Source organism: Phalacrocorax aristotelis, chromosome 19 (genome assembly GCF_949628215.1).
Source record: "Phalacrocorax aristotelis chromosome 19, bGulAri2.1, whole genome shotgun sequence".
Lineage (NCBI taxonomy): Eukaryota > Metazoa > Chordata > Aves > Suliformes > Phalacrocoracidae > Phalacrocorax > Phalacrocorax aristotelis.
The window spans coordinates 5,568,229-5,586,409 of record NC_134294.1 but is presented as its reverse complement, the minus strand read 5'-3'; the positions used below and the strand labels follow the sequence as shown (position 1 = coordinate 5,586,409).

At 45.0% G+C, this 18,181-nt stretch overlaps 1 protein-coding gene across 2 annotated transcripts in view; it reads left to right on the top strand.

Moving 5' to 3' along the window:
- NOC2L (NOC2 like nucleolar associated transcriptional repressor) overlaps positions 1 to 18,181 on the top strand; it is a 57,429-nt gene that overhangs the window by 1,068 nt on the left and 38,180 nt on the right. For both annotated transcript variants that reach the window (XM_075113801.1, XM_075113802.1), the window contains exons 3-12: positions 246 to 417; positions 965 to 1,072; positions 1,739 to 1,859; positions 3,086 to 3,176; positions 4,865 to 4,943; positions 6,913 to 7,023; positions 8,830 to 8,943; positions 9,625 to 9,813; positions 12,123 to 12,262; positions 17,752 to 17,863. In XM_075113801.1, coding sequence (XP_074969902.1) covers positions 246 to 417; positions 965 to 1,072; positions 1,739 to 1,859; positions 3,086 to 3,176; positions 4,865 to 4,943; positions 6,913 to 7,023; positions 8,830 to 8,943; positions 9,625 to 9,813; positions 12,123 to 12,262; positions 17,752 to 17,863 — 1,237 coding nt within the window. The remainder of the gene's footprint in view (positions 1 to 245; positions 418 to 964; positions 1,073 to 1,738; positions 1,860 to 3,085; positions 3,177 to 4,864; positions 4,944 to 6,912; positions 7,024 to 8,829; positions 8,944 to 9,624; positions 9,814 to 12,122; positions 12,263 to 17,751; positions 17,864 to 18,181) is intronic.

The window sequence follows — 18,181 nt, the reverse complement described above, 5'->3', positions numbered from 1 at the left end:
GTATCCCAATACAACCTGATAGTTTGCTATGAAGATTTCTTAGTGCTGAATGAAAATAACCTTTCCTAAGTCCTCTAGAGCAGGTGTTAAACAGGATACAGAACTGTGGCCACAGCCCTGATAAATCCATCACCATTCAGATTAGCGCCAGCTGTGCTTTAATGCCCAGAAGTTGCTTGCTTTTCTTACAGCATCAGCAGAAGTTTGGAGCAATGAATAAACGCATCTTAATTCTTATCTACCAGGAAAAAGGGAAAGGCATCTGAACATAAAGATCAGCTCTCCCGGCTGAAGGACAAAGATCCCGAATTCTATAAGTTTTTGGAGGAAAACGATCGCACGTTGCTGAATTTTGATGCTTCAGACAGTTCTGACGATGAGGAGGAGAGGTTGCACGTACCACCCGATACACTGGAGGTACTAGGCCCTATTTTGGAGTGCTGAAATCAATGATTTCCATTACTTACATCTTAAGTATTTGAGTTTCAGTGCAAGGCCTAGGTGTATTTGGGCTTATAGTGGCACAGGTGGCTGGGGAGGAGCTTCCCCAAAGATCATCTCCAGGTGTGTGGGCTTGTAATCCAGAAGTCAGCTGTGGATTTGAACTGAGCCTGAGGAGTTTGTTGAAGATTGTGAAAGCAGAGCATTAGAGTGTATTTTCTCTGTGGTTTTGGTTTTGTGTCTCCTTTCCCAATGAGAGTTTGTTTTGCCTCAAGTGATACCCTTTCTCCTTGATGTTTTATGTTATCACACATTGTATTTATGTAGTAAAGCTGCTGGGCTTAAGTAACTCTTTTGGAATTTCTAACACCTGTGATTTCATTACTGCTTTACACAAAGTGCTGACAACAGCATTAATAAAATTCACTCCTGCTTGCCTTCCTCGTCAGTAGCTACTCGGCAAAAGAGGTGGGGCAGAAAACGTGTATAAGCCTTTTCTCAGTCTTGGTACTGATTTCTCTAGGAAGCAAGTGATGAAGATGAAGAAGAACATGAAAAAGTCAAACGGAAGAAAGTTTGTTTCATCCCCGTGAGCTTGAAAATGGTTGAGGAATGGAAAAAAGCTGCAGAGGTGAGCAGGGAGTTAGAATACAAGGCACCTGAATGTTCTCCTTTGAACACACTTTCATGCATGTCGCTGCCTCTAAAAGACCAACTTTTGATTTGTTCATCTTTCACAAAAATCTACAGAGGAGACGTATGTCCTACATACAAGGTCATACTCCCAGAGCTCTTGTTACTTCAGCACAGTTTGTCTTGGTAATTCTCCTTGGGCTGCGGGATACTTGCACTCTGTCTGAGGGAGAAGCTAGAGAAACTTGTGTGGCTCAGAAGAGGTCAGAAAGGTTAAATGCTGATTTTTCATCCTCTTGCTGAGTGTTGTGCCTTTGGCAGCTCCAAGGACTTTTTTAGTCACACTTTGAGCAGCGATGAAATGGCTTGCTGCTTCTGACTAAGAGGGGGAGGGAAAGGTCAGCTTGGATAGTTGTTTGCAACTGATCCATTGCTTCTCAACCCCCAACGAATTAAAAGCCCCAGAAGTCTGTTTTGGAGCAAATGAAGGCCACTTGCGTTTGTTAACACTGTCTGGACATTTTTTCTTCATGTTACAGGATGGAGATATTTTTGCAGTCAAACTTACAATGAATTCCAATGCTCCTGTCCCAGCGAAGTGCTTCAGAGTTTCAGAATATCGCTTGCTTTTTCTCCTCAGCTATCCTTTCTCTTCTTTCCCCAGAGAAGGCTAACACCAAAACTTTTTCATGAAATCACTCAAGCCTTTAAAGCAGCTGTAGCAACCACCAAGGGAGATAATGGTGGGGCTGATCCCAGCAAGTTTCAAGTCACTGATGCTGCAGGTGAGTTGGTCACCATACTACTGTGAGAGAAGGGAAGTCATTTGACAGGGAAGGTTTAGCTATTGGAAGAGAGTGGGGATAAGTACTGGCAGGAGTTAACTTGCCCTTTCATAGGCTTCATTTCACGTAAGTAGCTTAGCTTCTTCCTGGTGGTGAGTCTGCACAGTGGTATCTCTTCTGGTGTCCCAGTGTGTAAGTGCATGCCTAGAGCAGCTGGGCTTGCAGACTGCTGAGGAAAATACCATGCTTCATTCACCAGGCTTCTTAGAGCTAAGCTGAAGTTAGGCACTGTTTGTATGCTTGTAGGACACCTTTTTTTTGGACAACTTTTGCTGCGGCTTCTTGCTGATCTCTCTTAGAACTAATCCTACAAGACTGTTTTAAGTCTTCTTACTAAATAGAGTTCTATAACCTCACAACAGTTCAGAATTGAGTTGCACTATCAAGTTCACATTCCCTTAGCAAGGACCTCTCAAAATACTGCATGTCTAGATCTCCATCTCTACAGGGTTGTCATGGCTGTAGAACAGATGAGATGCAACCTCTCCAGCCTAGCCTCCTTTTGCATAAGCTCTAGGTTTTGCAGACAGTCCTGGTTTAGACTCACAACAGCATGGCTAAGCAGGAAACATCATTGTTAATGTCTCAGAGAATGTGACCTGCAGCCTGCCTACTTTTATTGCTAAATTAGCAGGTACTTTTCCACTGTGTTTTATCAGCTTGGTATGTGCCATCTGGAACTGGCACTGTGGGGTGGGACTACTTAAACCTACATGTTCTCCTTAATCCGTTCTTGCCCAGCATTGGGCTTTTTATATCTATTTCATTGCTTTTGGTAAAATCTCATTCTTTATTGTAAGACATTACATAGAATTCACATGGCCATTTCTGTGACTTTTTTTATTAAAAAGTGCCTTTAATTCTCATTATGGTTTGGAAGATTGATGGTAGCATAGACTCCTAGTCATGGGTCAGGCTGCTTTTATGCTTGGTGCTGGTCACTCAGAGAGCAAAGAGACGGCCCCTGTGCCAGAAAGCTGTCAGTTGTAATCTTGCTTTTTAGATAAAAAAGTCTAGGGTAAGACAAACTGATGTTTTCCGGAAGGTTAGTTCTGCTATGAGAATTGCTGGCATCAGTTCTTTGGGGAGCTCTTTTCAGAGTATCTGAGAAACCAGGAATATATGGAAAATCATTTACAAATGCTTTACTGACTTTTTTTAACCAGTGTTCAATGCCCTTGTGTCCTTCTGTGTCCGGGACCTCTTCCACTGCCTGCAGAAGCTGCTTCTTCTGAAAACCCCAAAGAACAAACTAAAGTAAGTCTGTGGCGATTTGAGAACTGCAGGTGAGAGAAAGCTTGTTGGGTCTTTGGAACCGCAGCCTGGCTGTGAAGCTGGAAAAAGATGGCAGATCTTCCCAAACACTAGCAAAGCTGCTCGATTATATTCACAGTCGTCTTAGCCAGGTTCTTCCTTTCTTCCACAGAAGTGTGTCCTCTGTAATATTAGACTCTGCCATTTGCAGAGGACGCGTGGCTTCCATGGAAGGACATCTGGAATTGTGTATGCTTGCACTCAGGAGTGCTGTTTTAAGGCACTGTGAGTTGGTTTTTAGAGAAAGTGACCAAGCCTTCTCCCTATATGTAGGCAGAGTATCGCAAGTATGTGACTTTAGTCAATCCAGTGCTTTAGCAGCTGTATTACGCCCTAGAGTCTGTTGGTCTGAGGGCTGGATCATCTGAGTTTGGGCTGCTCTCTGTTAGAGCACAGATGGAATAGAAACAAGCATGCAGCTGGGCAAAGAGCGGTACAACTAACTTCTTTTCTGGAGTGGTAGCATTGGTCCAGTACCTCTGTATCACATTCACTGATGCAATTTGTTTTGACTGGGGAGGAGGAATGACAATTTTGAAATCTCAGCTGCTGCCTGGGAGCTGGGAATTCTCTGGCCATTGTGTGGGTTGGTGCTCAAACAGTTTCAGAGTCAGACCGGCCATATAATTGAATAGGTATCAGCATGGCTTACCCAGGAGCAACTGGAAAAGGTGCTGGAAATTCAGTAAGTATCAGTCTGAACTCTTGCTGAACCAATACCATAGCTGAGGACTATGAGCCCAGTTTCATAAAACAAGCTGTGAAGTTCCCGGTATGGTTGGTGAGCTGGAGCAGCCTTATTTAGCCCCTGTGCCTGTTTCTTACTAGATATTTACACAAGCTTTTTACTTCAGTCCTCTGGAGTTTCAGCTGGACACAGTTTTATTACTTGCTTCATAGCCTGAGCTCTTCTGTTTTTCCTGTTGTTGGGTAGAGTGAGAATTGAATGCCTTTCAGAAGTGCTTTTGGTTCCAGGGTAATTTTTGTGGCAGTTGTTTTTAATTTCCCTGCCCAGATGAAGGAGGGGGGTGAGCTAAACTCTAGATTCCTTGTTGATGGTGGTGCCTAGTCTGCAAAGTAAATTCCAGTTCTTTGTGTAAATACCAGCCTCTTTCCTCCCCAGGCCTGACTTGTACAGACCATGCCTGGATTTTGGGGTGGCCTGGGGGCACTACTTCGAGTGCGGTGTCAAAAGTTTAGAAGAGACTGAACAAATGTCTCGCAACTAGTTTGATCCCCTAAACAGACTTTCTTGCTACAAGCCAGCCTACTCTGTTCTCAGCCAGTGGCTGCAGAATGCCTGACTAGAAGGTAACATCAGTGTGAGGGAGTCGGGTCTCCACCAGGCTTTTTGGTTGTTGCAGCTCCCTGTATCGCACTTCCAGAGATCTGGGTACTCTGCTGGGAAGCTCTTTGAATTGAATTTTCTAATACTGCTCCTCAGACAGTTTTTACAGGGTAGAAGTACTTATCTTCACCCATAACAATATTGTTACTTCTTGCTTTGTAGGCAGTTATCTTTCCTCACTGGCAATATCGAGGAATTAAACTCACTGTTCTTCGGGCTGCTGAAATCTAATTTATTTGATGGGGTTTTATTAAAGCTAAACCCAACTCTTGCTCACTTCCAGGATGGTCCTTCCTTCCACCAGCCCACTTTGGAGCAAGCTGCGACTGGACATAAAAGTGTACCTCAACTGTACTATACAAGTAAGAAATGACAGCATATTTGTGTTACTGGGGTCAGTCTGTGCATTGCTGGGCAATTCAGGGTATTTTGAAATGAGGCAGATGGGCTTTTGCATCTGTAAACAACACTGCTAGGAGAACCAAACAAGACGATAATTAACAAAGCAGGTAACAGTGTAGCCTCAGGTGCTTTTCGTTTTGAAAAGACAGTTATTCCAGTTTGAGGGTGACTTTCTGGTCATCACAACACTGGCAACCTTGGGTGTTGGCTTCTGTGCCGCCTTCTGTAATGGAGAATAAAGATCACTTACTGGCTGAGACTGCATTGAGCAGAAGCAATCTCACTGAGTCTCAAAGCCTCGGGCATCAGCTTTGTGTGTCCGCCCAGTTCCCTGTCTTGTTTTGGAAGTATTTGGCCTAACTAACAATTTGGAGGTCTGTAGGATGGTTGCGTCAAAATAGGTAGCCTGCACTGAAGGGCTGCGTTAACATCCTGGCAGTTCTTTTTGTATTAATTTGTCTGACAAATTAATATTTAGTGGGCTTTAAAGTAGTTTGCAGTGCTGTGCTTCTTCATTCTCTGTATCTTTAATTAAATTTTTGGCACTATGATCTTGCCACTTCTTATGGTAAATACTAAGAAGATGTTATCTTGACAACCTCTGCTCCTCACATAGACATCTCCAAGCATGATTATGCTCCATCCATCTGAAGTTGCTGATGTCTGGTGTTTCAGAGACAATTAATAGATTATTTCTGAAGGATATTCCTGCCCCTAGTTAATTTTTTTTGAGGTTGCTTCATCATGCACCCCCAGATTTGGAATATTAAAAAAAAAAGAACAACATTAAAATATTCATTTTCAGAAGCTGAGGGAAGGGGATGTAAGGAAAGAAAAAGAAAATGCTGATGTCTTTTTAGCTGTAAGGTGGCAGAATGACTTAGCAGAAAGAGCATTTTGATCAGTAGAGCTTTTCTCAAGTCGTGGTGCCTCTTGCCAGCAGCAGAACTAAAGATTGCAGCAGAAAAGGAAAAGCTGGCAGTGCAGTCCCGTTGAAGTAACCCCCGTCCTGTACTGAGTGCCCTCAGTCCCAGGCTTCACTACAGTTTTTTTCTGGTATCGTAGTTTCTGAACCATATCTTCTCCTTTCCTTCTGGTGTGTGAGGGACTTTGCAAAGGAGACTTGCTCAGCCCACAATCTTTGCAGTGCAAGGAGGAGAATGAGGAGGGAAGTTGAAAGTAGAAAATGCCTCTGCTTCCAGCACCTGGGATCGCAGGCAAGAGGGGACACTGCATCAGGCAGAACCCTTCTCAAACCAGAGTGACTTTGAGCTTACCGTTGTTGTCAAGTTAGAAACTGCATGTGTCTCTGGATTTGGCTTCAGGTGAAGTGAGCTGAACAACCTGGAAGTACCAAGATGTTGTTTCTTAAATAGTTTTTCTAACCTTTTCTTTGAGCTAGAGTTAACCTCTTGATATCTAATAATATTCCAGCTTGCCATGAAAGGAATCCTAGTGAAATCCAGCAGGCCATCAGAGAGCTCTGGGCTGTTTCCAAGCTTTGTGTAAACTGAGGGTGTCTTCATTGTGCTTTGGCCATTTGTAGTCAGATAACAGGCGTTGGTGTCATGCCGCCTGTACGATGTCTTAAACTTAGACTTAAACTAGACTTAGCTTTTGCAGGATACACAAATGAGGTTTTATGTGATGAGCTCAGGTGCCATTAGCCATCCAAGTCCAGTAACCTGAGCTCACGTTCACCAGAGTGATGTACTTTCAGGGGAGTTATTTAACCCACCATGTGTCTGCTCCTTTCCTGATACAGCTTTTGGGGATTTATTTGAGCTTCTTCCTAGGCAAGGCTGCTCTTCCAGTCCTTTGGTAACAGAGAAGTACTTGGAAACAGCAAAATACAGATGTTTAGTGGTAAAGGAAGAGGTGATGAGGACAACACACTAAATGGGATCATGTTTTGTTTTCCTTCCCTAGCTCCTGTCTTGTTTAACAGAAGCCTCGGTCGGTGTAGCAGTCCTTCAGCATGTCAGTTCCATAGTGCCTTATTATTTGTCCTTTCCAAAGCAGTGCCGTGCGCTTCTCAAGGTAAGGTGACGTGCTATGATATGTCATTTGGATCTGAGGTACTTTCTTTACCCCTTCAGAGGAGCCTCTCGTGGTATTTGGGCTGGATCCCGTGACAGTTGAGTCTTGTACTCCTCTTGCTTTTTTGTTTTGGTCCTGGAAAGGACTCCTGCTTCTCTTACAACCCCTAGGTGCCATGAAGCGCTCTCACGCTGAGGTGAGCGGGCATGTGGCGCTGGGTAGCTGCTGCTAATCCTCGAGCAGAGTGGCACGGAGGTGTTCCGGGGAAGCTGTCTGCTTCATCATCGCAGATGGAGTAATTTCTGCCTGTGTGCTGAGTCTGTGTGTATGTCTGTGATGGTATTTCACACTCAAGAGCTGGGGGTGGAATATTTTTGCAGAAACTTAGTCACAACTGCTGAGCGCTTAAGAAAAACAAAGGAGGTGTGGAAGAGGGCAACAGGGTGACATTTAAATGAAAAGCTGCAACACAACATTTAAATGAGGCTGGGAAACCTTTGATGGTAAAGATGACTAGTACACAGTGATGGGAGGCTGCTACACCTCGTATCTGAAGTGTAGCAGTCTGCTTACTGCTACACTAGGGATTTCTGAGCGTGCTTTTTCAGCCCTGCAGCTGGAATCTTTCTGATTTTTCTCTAGAGTTCGTTAGTGGATAGAAGGTAACTAGTTCTTGGAGGCATCAGCCATGATTGTCATCCTGTTCTACCAGATGCTTCCTGACAGGGCCAGCCATGTCCAAATGAATCAATACTCTGAACAGGTGAATGCAGGCAGGCCTGGGGAGAACAAAATCTATTCATTTGTTTCTCACGATGTTGAGGGAAGAGACCACTCTGCTTTATGCAATGCAGAGCTGGGTAAAGCTCAGATTAATGAGTTTATGTGTCAGTGGTGGGCTGTCCGTTAGCCCAGACCTCTGCACAGACTAACCTACCCCTTTCCAGCTGGTGTAGATATTATGATGCACTGGGTGCTCATCATCATGTCTGTACCAGAGTGAGTAAGGATGTGTCTCAGCAGAAGTGCTGCCTTACACGGGTCCTGTCTCTGGCTCCAATCCCTGCTGCTGCTCTATCATTTGAATTAATACAGTGAATGTCTAGGGAACTGGAATTCAGTCAGAACTACCACAAGGAGGGGTATCTCAGGAATTGCAGCCTATTTGCCCAGAGGGAAAGAATACTGATAAATTCAGAAATCAAACCCTGGTGTCCCCTCTCTAGAGACAAATGCGTCTTTAATAGCATTCTTTGAGAAACCAGAACTTGGTGTTTGTATTGAGAACTGGAGTAAATTGGGTAATTGCAGTGTAGCTGTATTCTGTGGAATTCAGTGTAAGACATAAAAATTACTTTTTTTTTGTTGGGGTGGAAGTTGTATTGGCCAAATGTGGACTCTAGTGTGGTGTTGCTGTTTACAGGATGGTGAGGAAGCTTTGCAAAGCCTAGGAGATTGAGTCGCATGCACAGGCTGGTGCCTGCGCTCAGAAACTCAAATATGTGTTTAGGCACATGAATAAAAGTGCACGTATCTTCCAGAGATGCTAGTTTTGGACAGTTTCCTTTATTGATCGTGGAAACATCAACCTTGCCTTTTGTGTTGTCTCACAGCTAGAGTATGAGGACAGAATGGCTGCCAGTGCTGTTATGACTGATTCTGTGATAGGACAGCATGCTATCTTTGTGCCATTTTCCTCCTTGATGGCTTTTTTTGGTGTGAAGGAGGGAAGCTCATGCCTGTCTGTAACCAGGAAGGGCTTCTATGTCCCTTCACTTATCTGCATCTCTTTATTTTCTGTTCCAGCAAGCAATTCATTTGTGGAGCACAGGTGAGGAAACAGTGAGAGTACTGGCCTTCCTTGTGCTGAACAAAATCTGCCGCTACAAGAGAGAGGTGTACCTAAGTCCTTTGCTCAAGGTAAGGCTGGTATTTGTTGTACTGTGCAGCTTTTCTTTCTCACCTTACATGTGAAGACCTTACAGCGTGACCTGCAGCCTCTTAGGTAGCGTAGGTACTGGAGATGATGCTGGCTACCTCCAGAAAATTAAACAGGGAAGAAATTCTATGTGAGGTCAGAGTGATATCCTGCTTCCTACTACTGCCCTTCCTGCTGGAGGCACACAGGGTCTTATCAGGGAAGGCCTCTGGTACTCATCTCTCTACTGGATGAATACTTATTTTCCAAATTCTTGAGGGCTTTCCTCAAGTGCTGACACACTGCTCAGTGCTACTGAGCTGTTCTGGTCTTTCACCTAATCCTGAGGTTCCCTGCTGTAGTTTGCTTAGGTACCATTGTTACAGAAAGAGAACTGTGATCAGCCATAAGCATGTATGATTCAAAGCCATCCCACAGTTCTTGCTTCTTGCAGAGAAGCAATGGCAGGGGTTTCTCTAGGCTCTGTGCTAAACAGACCCTTTCCCGTCTCCTCCAAAGAAGGAACAGGCTGGATTATTATTTTTGCATATTCCTTTGAAGTAACTTGTCGTACAAAAGGAACACTTCACCCCTGGTTTGGACGTACCTGGGTGGGGAAGGTTAGTGAAGGAATGTTTTTGTTCTGTTTCATGTGGTTGTATCTTGCCCTCTTTCCTGCACAGCAAATGTACATCGCATTTGTGAAGAATTCCAGATTCACGTCTCCCAACGTCCTGCCCATGATCAACTTCATGCAGCGCACGCTGACAGAGATGTATGCCCTGGACACACATACCTCTTACCAGCATGCCTTCATCTATATCCGTCAGCTTGCCATCCACTTGCGCAGTGCCATGATGATAAAGAAGAAGGTACGTACCCGTCAGTGTGGAAGGAGTGAACCCTCCTATGGGGAATGTGTGAAGAGGGGAAAATTACAGCAGCTGCTCCAGGCTTTTCATAGTGTCTCTGAAGTGTCACTACTTGTGCCTGACGTGTTTCATAACATGCCAAGGAATTTTTTGCCAGGGGCTGGGAGCTTCAGAGATCACCTTGTAGTTGCCTGTGTTTAGAATTTCAGCAAGGAAGGAGAGGAGAGGCTACTGCAGGGTTGAAGTCACTCTTCTCTCTCCTGCTTGCAAGAGTTTGTGATGCACTTTCCATCTTCTGCCTTGGGCACCCTTTTCCACTCTGTGAAGCTGCTGTTTCCAGTCTCTGTTGCAAAACGTCAAGGTAAAGAATATTAGGAACCACCCAGGTGTGTGCATCTTTCCAGTCCGTACTATTTAAAGGACTTAATTGAACAAAGCAGCTCAGACCTTTTGGGAGCAGCCCTGCTTCTAGCCACCTCCAGTCTGACCTCAGAAATCTGAGTCAGATTGCTGATCCTGGATTTATTCGTGTTTAGCAAAACAGACCCCTATACATTAATTGTTCAGCTGCTCCCAAACATTGTAGGATTGGTGACCAGTTAAATCTCCTGGATGTTCAGACATGAGGATAAATGAGCAGAGATAAATGAAGTCTGGGCTGCATGTACCTTAATTGGATTGCACTGGCTTTTTACACTCTCAGTCCTGGCCCAGACAAGACCTAAATCCACTTGATTTCACAGCTGGGGAGGGTTGTAGGAACTTTAAATGACAACAGCACAACCAAAATATACAAATCCAAGTAATAAGCCAATTATTTTAAATTGAGCAGTGGGTGGTTGTGGAAGGCAATTAAAAGAGCAGATTGCTTCTGTTCTGTGCAAAAGAAACTGAGAACAGAGATTTTTGGTTTGTCTTGGTGACCCAGTGAGAGCTGGGAGAGCTCTAACGTTTCCAGCTGTGGCCTATGTCCCTGCTGCAAGGTTTGGTTCAGTGGCTGCAGTTGAGGGCTTCAGTTTCAGGACTTAAGCATCTTGCTTCATCTGTGCAAAAGAGGTTACCTGGGCCTTCAAAGTCTGTCTGAAACAAACACAAGTTGGAGCTGAGGCAGCTATTAGGTGCAATCTCATAAGTTCTTGGTGCAATTCTGGGGAATACATAGGCCTGCAGAACTCTTTGGAAAGAGTATCTGTAAGGGGGACTCCTGCACTCTTCTGGGGTTTTATTTAATCTGACACTACAGGCTGCTTAAGCACATGGCAGGGAGACAGTGGGGGCTTGCCGAAACATTCTTGAAAAGAGTGTCTCTTGGATTGGCGCGAGACTTGACGCACACCTACCCGCACTGCTGAGCCAGCCTGAAGTGCCGGTTCAGCGTGTCGCCGCGTGTCAGGCACACGCTGGCCTATTGCGTGGTTTTTGCCGGTCACCGTAAAGACTGGCTGAGAAACAGAGCTAGAAGTTTGTTCTCGTCTCTGTCTGTCACTTTTACTCTGCACTTAAAAAAAAACCCGAAACTGTCCTGGGTAGTGTCTCTTCCAAAAGGAGGGAGGTGTGGTGGGTTGATGATTTGGTCCTTGCTTTGACAGTTAATGTTTGTGGGAACATCTTTAAAATGAGCGCTGGTACTGCCTTTTAGAGTTAGTGGGGTGGTGGTTAGGGGGTTCTGATGAATACAGCTGAGAGAAGGGAAGCATCAAGTGGAAAGGACAAGCTGCTACATAACAACCAAAGCAGTCTGAGTGCAGAGAGGGGAAATCCAGATGAATTGAGATTAATTTCTTGGTGGCTTGAACCTGTAGTGTAGCTTTACATACCCTTTTCCCCTGCCTCTCTGGCCTGCAGAGGCCAGAAGGCAATTTATAAGGGTGTCAGAGGGGATACTATCCAGCCTTCCTACCTGTGGGAGACCAGGAACTGTCCCAGGGACTGTGGGTAAATGGAACAGTTAAAGGTTTCCTAATGCTCGGCCACATCCCACCACCTGCTGTGAGCTGGGTCATTAAATCACCCTTCTCAAATGAGCCATACTTGTGAAGAGAAGCAGTCTGTGTGTTGCTCATTATTTCCTTCGAGGCACTAACTAGTACCAAATCATAATGTTGCCAATACAGCGTCTGAACTTGCTGGGTGGTGGGTCAGCCACTAGCATCAAAGGCACAGCTAGAATGTTAGTTATTCCTCGCTAAACAGTACACAATGTCCTCTTAGAATGCTGGATAAAGTGAGTCCTGTAGAGAAACCAGACTGAGCTCCTCTCAAATACCACACTTTCAAGTTTGCACCTGTGTTTTTTCCCTTTTCTGCAGGAGAACTTCCAGTCTGTTTATAACTGGCAATATATCCACTGCCTTTATTTCTGGTGTCGGGTTCTCAGCACAATCTATCCCAGTGAGGTCATGGAGCCATTGATCTATCCTTTGACACAGGTCATCATTGGCTGTATAAAGTAAGTAGGATTTTTTCTTTTGGCTATACTACTTTCTCTTGCTTGATGTCACCATCCCTGGGGGTGTTCAGAAAACGTGTAGGTGTGGCACCTCAGGGCATGGTTTAGGAGACATGGTGGTGTTGGGTTGACGGTTGGGCTTGGTGATCCAACCTTAATGATTCTATATGGCAGAGCAGTTACTAAGGGGTGTTATTGTTACATGACTTGGATTTAGCCTTCCATCGTAAGGAATTGTCTGAGAGCTGCTTTTATTGAAGTATTTCAGCTGAAGGAATACTGGTTTAGGTAAACATACCTAAACTGGCATGTCTGGGTGGTGAGAAAGCCTGGGAAAAAATAACCTACACCGCAACTAAATTCTCTATTTAAGGAATTTTCATTCTCCCTGATTTGGTGTCCAGTTCAAGTCCTTCTATGAGTTCCGATATTGAAGGAGGACCAATTGGTTTGTTACCCAGTGTCAAACTGCAGCCATTTCTGGGCCAATCTAGAAATTAGGCTAAAGCTAGAAAAGTGGTTAAGTGGTGGCCAGCAGTGAGAACAGAAAATATTGTGAAATTTCTCTTCCTTTATGCCCTAGAATATTTATAGGGTTTGTGTGGTCTGAGCACACTTCTGAATAATGCAAATGCTTTTTGCTTATCTCCTGGGGAGCTGCGGAGACCCAAAGCAATGCAGTTAACTATGGTGCTAAAAAGCACAATACTTCTATTGCTGGAGAACTGTATCTCCGATAAGACATTCTAGTCAGTGTCCTCTTTTTCTGAAGGAAAACTTCAAAATAACCGAGTAGTCCCCAGGCATTCATATGAAGAACTAGCTCAAGAGGGGCAGCTTAGCTTTTTAACATCCATTGGGATGCTTCGTCATGTTCAGAGCAGTTGCAGCACTAGGTAGTATTTCTGTGTTGCCGAGTGCTCTTTCCAAGAGGTTATAGCTGTCAGGATATTTCCATGGAGAACCGTCCAAGTGCAAGCGCACCGTGTTTGGCAGTTTCTGACTCTTAGAGCTGAGTTGTTTGGAAAAAAAAATGACAGAGGAGATGGGGACTTGGTTTCGGAACTTAAGTGTGTTTAGATTTTTTTAGAATGACTTTTTCTTAAAATATTCACACCAGTAGGAAAGCCTGCTCAGGTATCTTGGGCAGTATGAAAGCTATTCTAATTTTGGGTTGTTGGGGGGGATTTTTGTGTGGTTTGGGGTTTGTTTTTTTTTTCCTCGCTTCCAGAGTATTGGCCAGGTATAGTGGTCTCCATCAGTGGTGTTGAACCACAGTGGAATTTCTCCCAGTAGTTACCTTGGGATCCCAGCGTTGTTGGTGTGCGTGCAATTGGAGACCAAGGGGAGATGAGCTCTCAGTCGTACAGCATGCAGTAGCGCTGCAGCAGTACGGCTCTGTTTTGAGGTAGTGTGCAGGGTAGATGATGGCTCACTGCTCCCCAGAAGTTGCAATCTGGAAGCCTGGGCAGGTTGTCCTCCCAACTGTACAAAGTGGTAAGGCAAAATGTACTGACTTGCCTCAGGACCTAACAGTGCTGAAGTACAGAATTAAGTCCTCATCCCTAGCTTGGTAAATACAGTCAGAAGATGCATTTTTTTGTGTGTGTGCATTAGAATTTGAAGAACTAGGACTCATTTATTGTTTTTAATGCCTCTGCTGAGAGTTCTTTCTCTCTTCCCATCAGTTTGTTTTATATATAAAACTTCTGTGCTTTGAAATGGCTGTTAATAATGAGTGTTGAGGGAATTTTGGAATCTCTGGTGATCTCTGAAATCCTGTTAGCTCTGTTAACCAGATTCTCAGCTTTAAAACACCACCCGCCTGGTCTTGAAAAACTCCCAAGTGGTGATGAAGATAAGCAGATTTAAACGATCGTTAGAGTATGCATACATCCCTTTTCCCATCCCCCATGTGCACAAGCTGCTGTTGTAGAGCTTTAGTTGTCCTGCGGACTAATGTAGGTGCTTTTCTACCTGTCCAGGCAGATAAACCAGCTATCTGGAGCCAAGGGAAGGTGAACTGGGTGAATCTTAGCAAGAGCAGCAAACAGAATTTATTAGCATCTGTGATGGGACAGGGCTGCTTGGTGTGAAGTACAGTTACTGTCTGACAAGGCTTCAAAGATTTGGGAACCTGACAGATTAGTTCGAGGGTAGGGAAAATAGAAATAAACCCCACCCTGGCTTCCATACTGAGCCAAGCCAGTGTCCGGGGTATGAAAGGGGGGCAGCTAGGTTAGCAGATGTGGGAAGGATGTGGCTCCACAGGCCTCCATCTATACCCAGGATCGCTAGTGGCTGTATGGACAGCCTCTTCTCAGTGTCGGCGCCTGTGCTGTCCAAACTGAGACTAGCGAGAGGCAGTCTCTGTGCCACGTCCCCTGCTGTAGGTAAGTCCATAGCAACAGAAGAGCTCTGGTTGTTTCTCTTGGAGGAGAGAGGATAAAATAATCTTGCCTGCAGGTCAAGGGTTGGTTTTTTTTTTTGCTTCATGTACTATTTCATGTGTTTCTGGAAGGCCCATTTAGGGGTGTGCATCTGCTTGAGGGCTGCTTAGGATCCGATGCTGTGAGCAGACTTTCTTGTGGAGATGGCGCCAATGGGCTGGACCCCTCTGTTTCTGTGGACTCCTCAGCTTTGAGAGGTGTGTTCATGTGACCAGGTGGTGGGGAAGGATGCTATGTAACATCTGGCAGACCTTCTTCCATTTCTGCTCCTGATGTGGTGCAGTGCTCTGGGGCGCATCCGCAGTGTGGGAGAGCTGGGAGGAGACGCCCCTTCCCCAGTGCCTTTTGTACCGGGAGGTGGCGCCGGGCTCCAGCGAAAGGGCAGTGAGTGGGTGTCTGTCTGTCTGTAGGACCTGATTGGCTCCTCCTGCCACCCTGCCCTCTTACACAAGAGGAGTGGGGAGAAACCACCATTCATCACAGGCTTTTTGCTCTAGGCAGGGACCAGGGCTGAATTTGAAAAGTGATTAAGTAAGATAACTAGTAGAAGAGAGTTGCCTGCTAAAATCAAAATTAGCTCCCTCATTTTCTTACTCCCTTTTCTTGCTTTCCAGCATATAAAATGCATTGAAACTATTTTCAGTAATACATATTTCAGAAGTGGATCCCATATGTGTCTGGAAGTTATCTGTGCTCAAGATGTGTGGTCCAACGAAGTTGGACTACAGAAAAGAGAAGTCCTGGAATTGATGATTTCTGACTTAAGTGATGCTGGGAAGAGCCTCATTGCTGAGTTTGCTCATGGAATTACCATGTAATAATGAGTGGTACTGTTCTCACAAAGAGCTGAAAGGTTACACTTAGTTTGACCAATGGGGCAGTGGTGTAGGTATTGTAGAGATAGTAGAAAATGGAGGTGATTTACCCCTTCCTTTCTCTGCTTTGTGCTTTTCTTTGCCTCTGCAGTCCATAAGTTTCTCCCTTTGATCTGTGTGCTTGCATTTGTCTGAGTTCATGGTTTTTAGTTTATTGCAGGTTTTTTGTGGGTGGGGTGTTTTTGTTGGTTTTTGCTGTGTGAGTTTTTTTTAAGAAGCTCCTGTTCTGTTATCCCTTTTCCCTTCATCCCATAAAGTGTTCTGACAATGTCTGCTTGGATTTTTATTTTTATAGTTTAGACTGGGAGTAAGGTGAAGTTCCTCCCTGGCTTATAGTTAAGTGAGGATTTTTGGTGCCTGTTAAGTTTTGGTTTCTGGCTTCTCAGCATGTGCTGGGGAGAAAGCAGGTACAGCCTCCTCCATGGAGGAGCAATCATAGTCTTGGTGTCCCTGAGCAATTTCCCATGGTGACCTGTCCTGGTGGGGTGGAGGCTGTTGTTGAAGGAAGATTCCTCTGTTCTCTCTAGCCAGAGGAAGACTGTGGTCAGGCAGGAGTATAACAGGGAGCTGTAGCAAGTAAAAATAAGCTTTGAGAAGCATTTAGGTGGTTCTCTGTACCACAGCCTGTGCCCTGGCTGCATGGGAGGAGTACAGCAGGTATTCCAAGAGACAGTGATGGTAAGACATTAGAGAGCAATCTCTGCTGAGATGAAATGGGAGTCACTGTGAACCCCCTGGCTGCGCCCTGGAGTGACTAGGCAGTCGGACCTTCCTCAGCAGAGCTGCGACCCAGCTGTGGTTTTGTATTCCCTGTGCATCCAGCCATCGGGAAGTTGAGCAGATTGTTGCATCGCCACGCACTCTAAAATTAATGGTCTTGGGTTACAGTAAATCTATACACTTAACAGGTTTATTCCTTGATCAATTAATTCCTGAGAATGGCTTTCGTCATCTCCAGTGGTGCCTGATCAGGGGTGCAAAGTAGATTTATTTCTATAATGGATCCAATGATAATTATTTCACTATTTGGAGGGGGGAGATACAGGTGATTTATGGTGCCTGGTCAACCATTTTTATTTTTTTCTCTCCTGGATTGCTCAGCACGCTCTTTGGGGAGGGGTTCATTTATCAGACTTGAGCCTGTTGTCTAGGAACTGCAGTTAGAAAAAAAAAAAACCAAACCACCTTGTTAATGCTGGAGGCATCCGTGTGTTCAGTACAGGTCATTCAGCCTGAGAGGTTGCTAGAGGTACAGTAATGAGGTCTGGTGTCTTTTAGGAATCGCTCTGTGTTCTCCCCTCTGCTGGCTTACATGGAGCTGGGGGAACTGACCCTGCTCAGTCCCAGCCTTACAAAGGGAATTGGCTCTACTTCTTTTCTAATACGTGAGTGCGTCATGGTTTGAAGTGTGGGTCAAAGGAAGTCTGGCCTCTTCCCCTCCATGCTGATTATTGGCTGTTCAAATTTACATGTTGCTTCTTTGAAGGAGATCGGAATAGCTCAGGTGCTCCTCTGGATTGGATAGAGCTGAACAGATTTGGCTGTGAGAGGTCACTCTCGTTCCTACTCTGTCCTTTCTGATCTGCTGGTCACTGCTAGTCGTCCAGTGCCTCCTGTCTCAGCAACATTCCACACCAAGAGGGTCACTGTTCAGGTGACAGCATGAGCTCTGTGGGTACACAGAGAGTATGTAGCCTGAAATGGGAAACATCTTCCTCCTTGTAGTCCCTCTAGTACACTGGGGGAGCCCTTTCCTTGGTCAAACTTGCTGCTTTAGATGGGTATTAAACTGCTGGTTACTGCCACTTTTTCTTGCATACCTACCTGTGCTGGGAGCATGCAAGCTGAAAGTTTTGAACATGAATAAACAGCATCAGTGATAAACTTCATCTGCAAAGCTCTTGTCCTGTAGCACTTTCTTCCAGCAGAAACTGGAAACTTAGTGCTCTGGTTGCATGAATTTGTGTGTTAGTGTTATAGCTTTAACATGTGTGAATTTTATTTCCAACTATGGGATAGCTTCAGCAGCTCAGTTTGCTAAGCAATACTAAAGCTAGCTGTCTTCTGCTGAGCAGGAAAGGCTCTCAAGTGTCACTGAAGGCTGCAGGTGCAATTCCTGTATAAACTTGGCCTGATACCCTTTCTTCTTTTTTTTCCTCTCTAGGCTGGTACCAACGGCTCGTTTCTACCCTCTGCGCATGCACTGCATCCGTGCACTTACACTGTTGTCGGAGAACACCAGGACCTTCATCCCAGTGTTGCCGTTTATCCTGGAGGTTAGTTGGTTCCTGCCGACCTAGCAATGACTGATGCCTACTACTTAATACACACGCTGACTTACTATACCCACCAACAGCTCCCAAGATTGCCAGGGATTTTAGGGGCAAAGCAAATTTGGCAAAGAGCATCAGACAAGATGTATTGTTTGGTTAGCAGATAGGATTAAACTTTCATTGACCTGTGAGTAGAGAGTATCCGAGACCACCTGGGTGCAAAAACACGTTCCTAAGTGGTTTAATTAATGCAGCCGGAGTAGGCAAAGGGTTTGCCGAAGAAGAGATTCAGAGGCTCAACTGGTTGCAGTAACTCCCCAA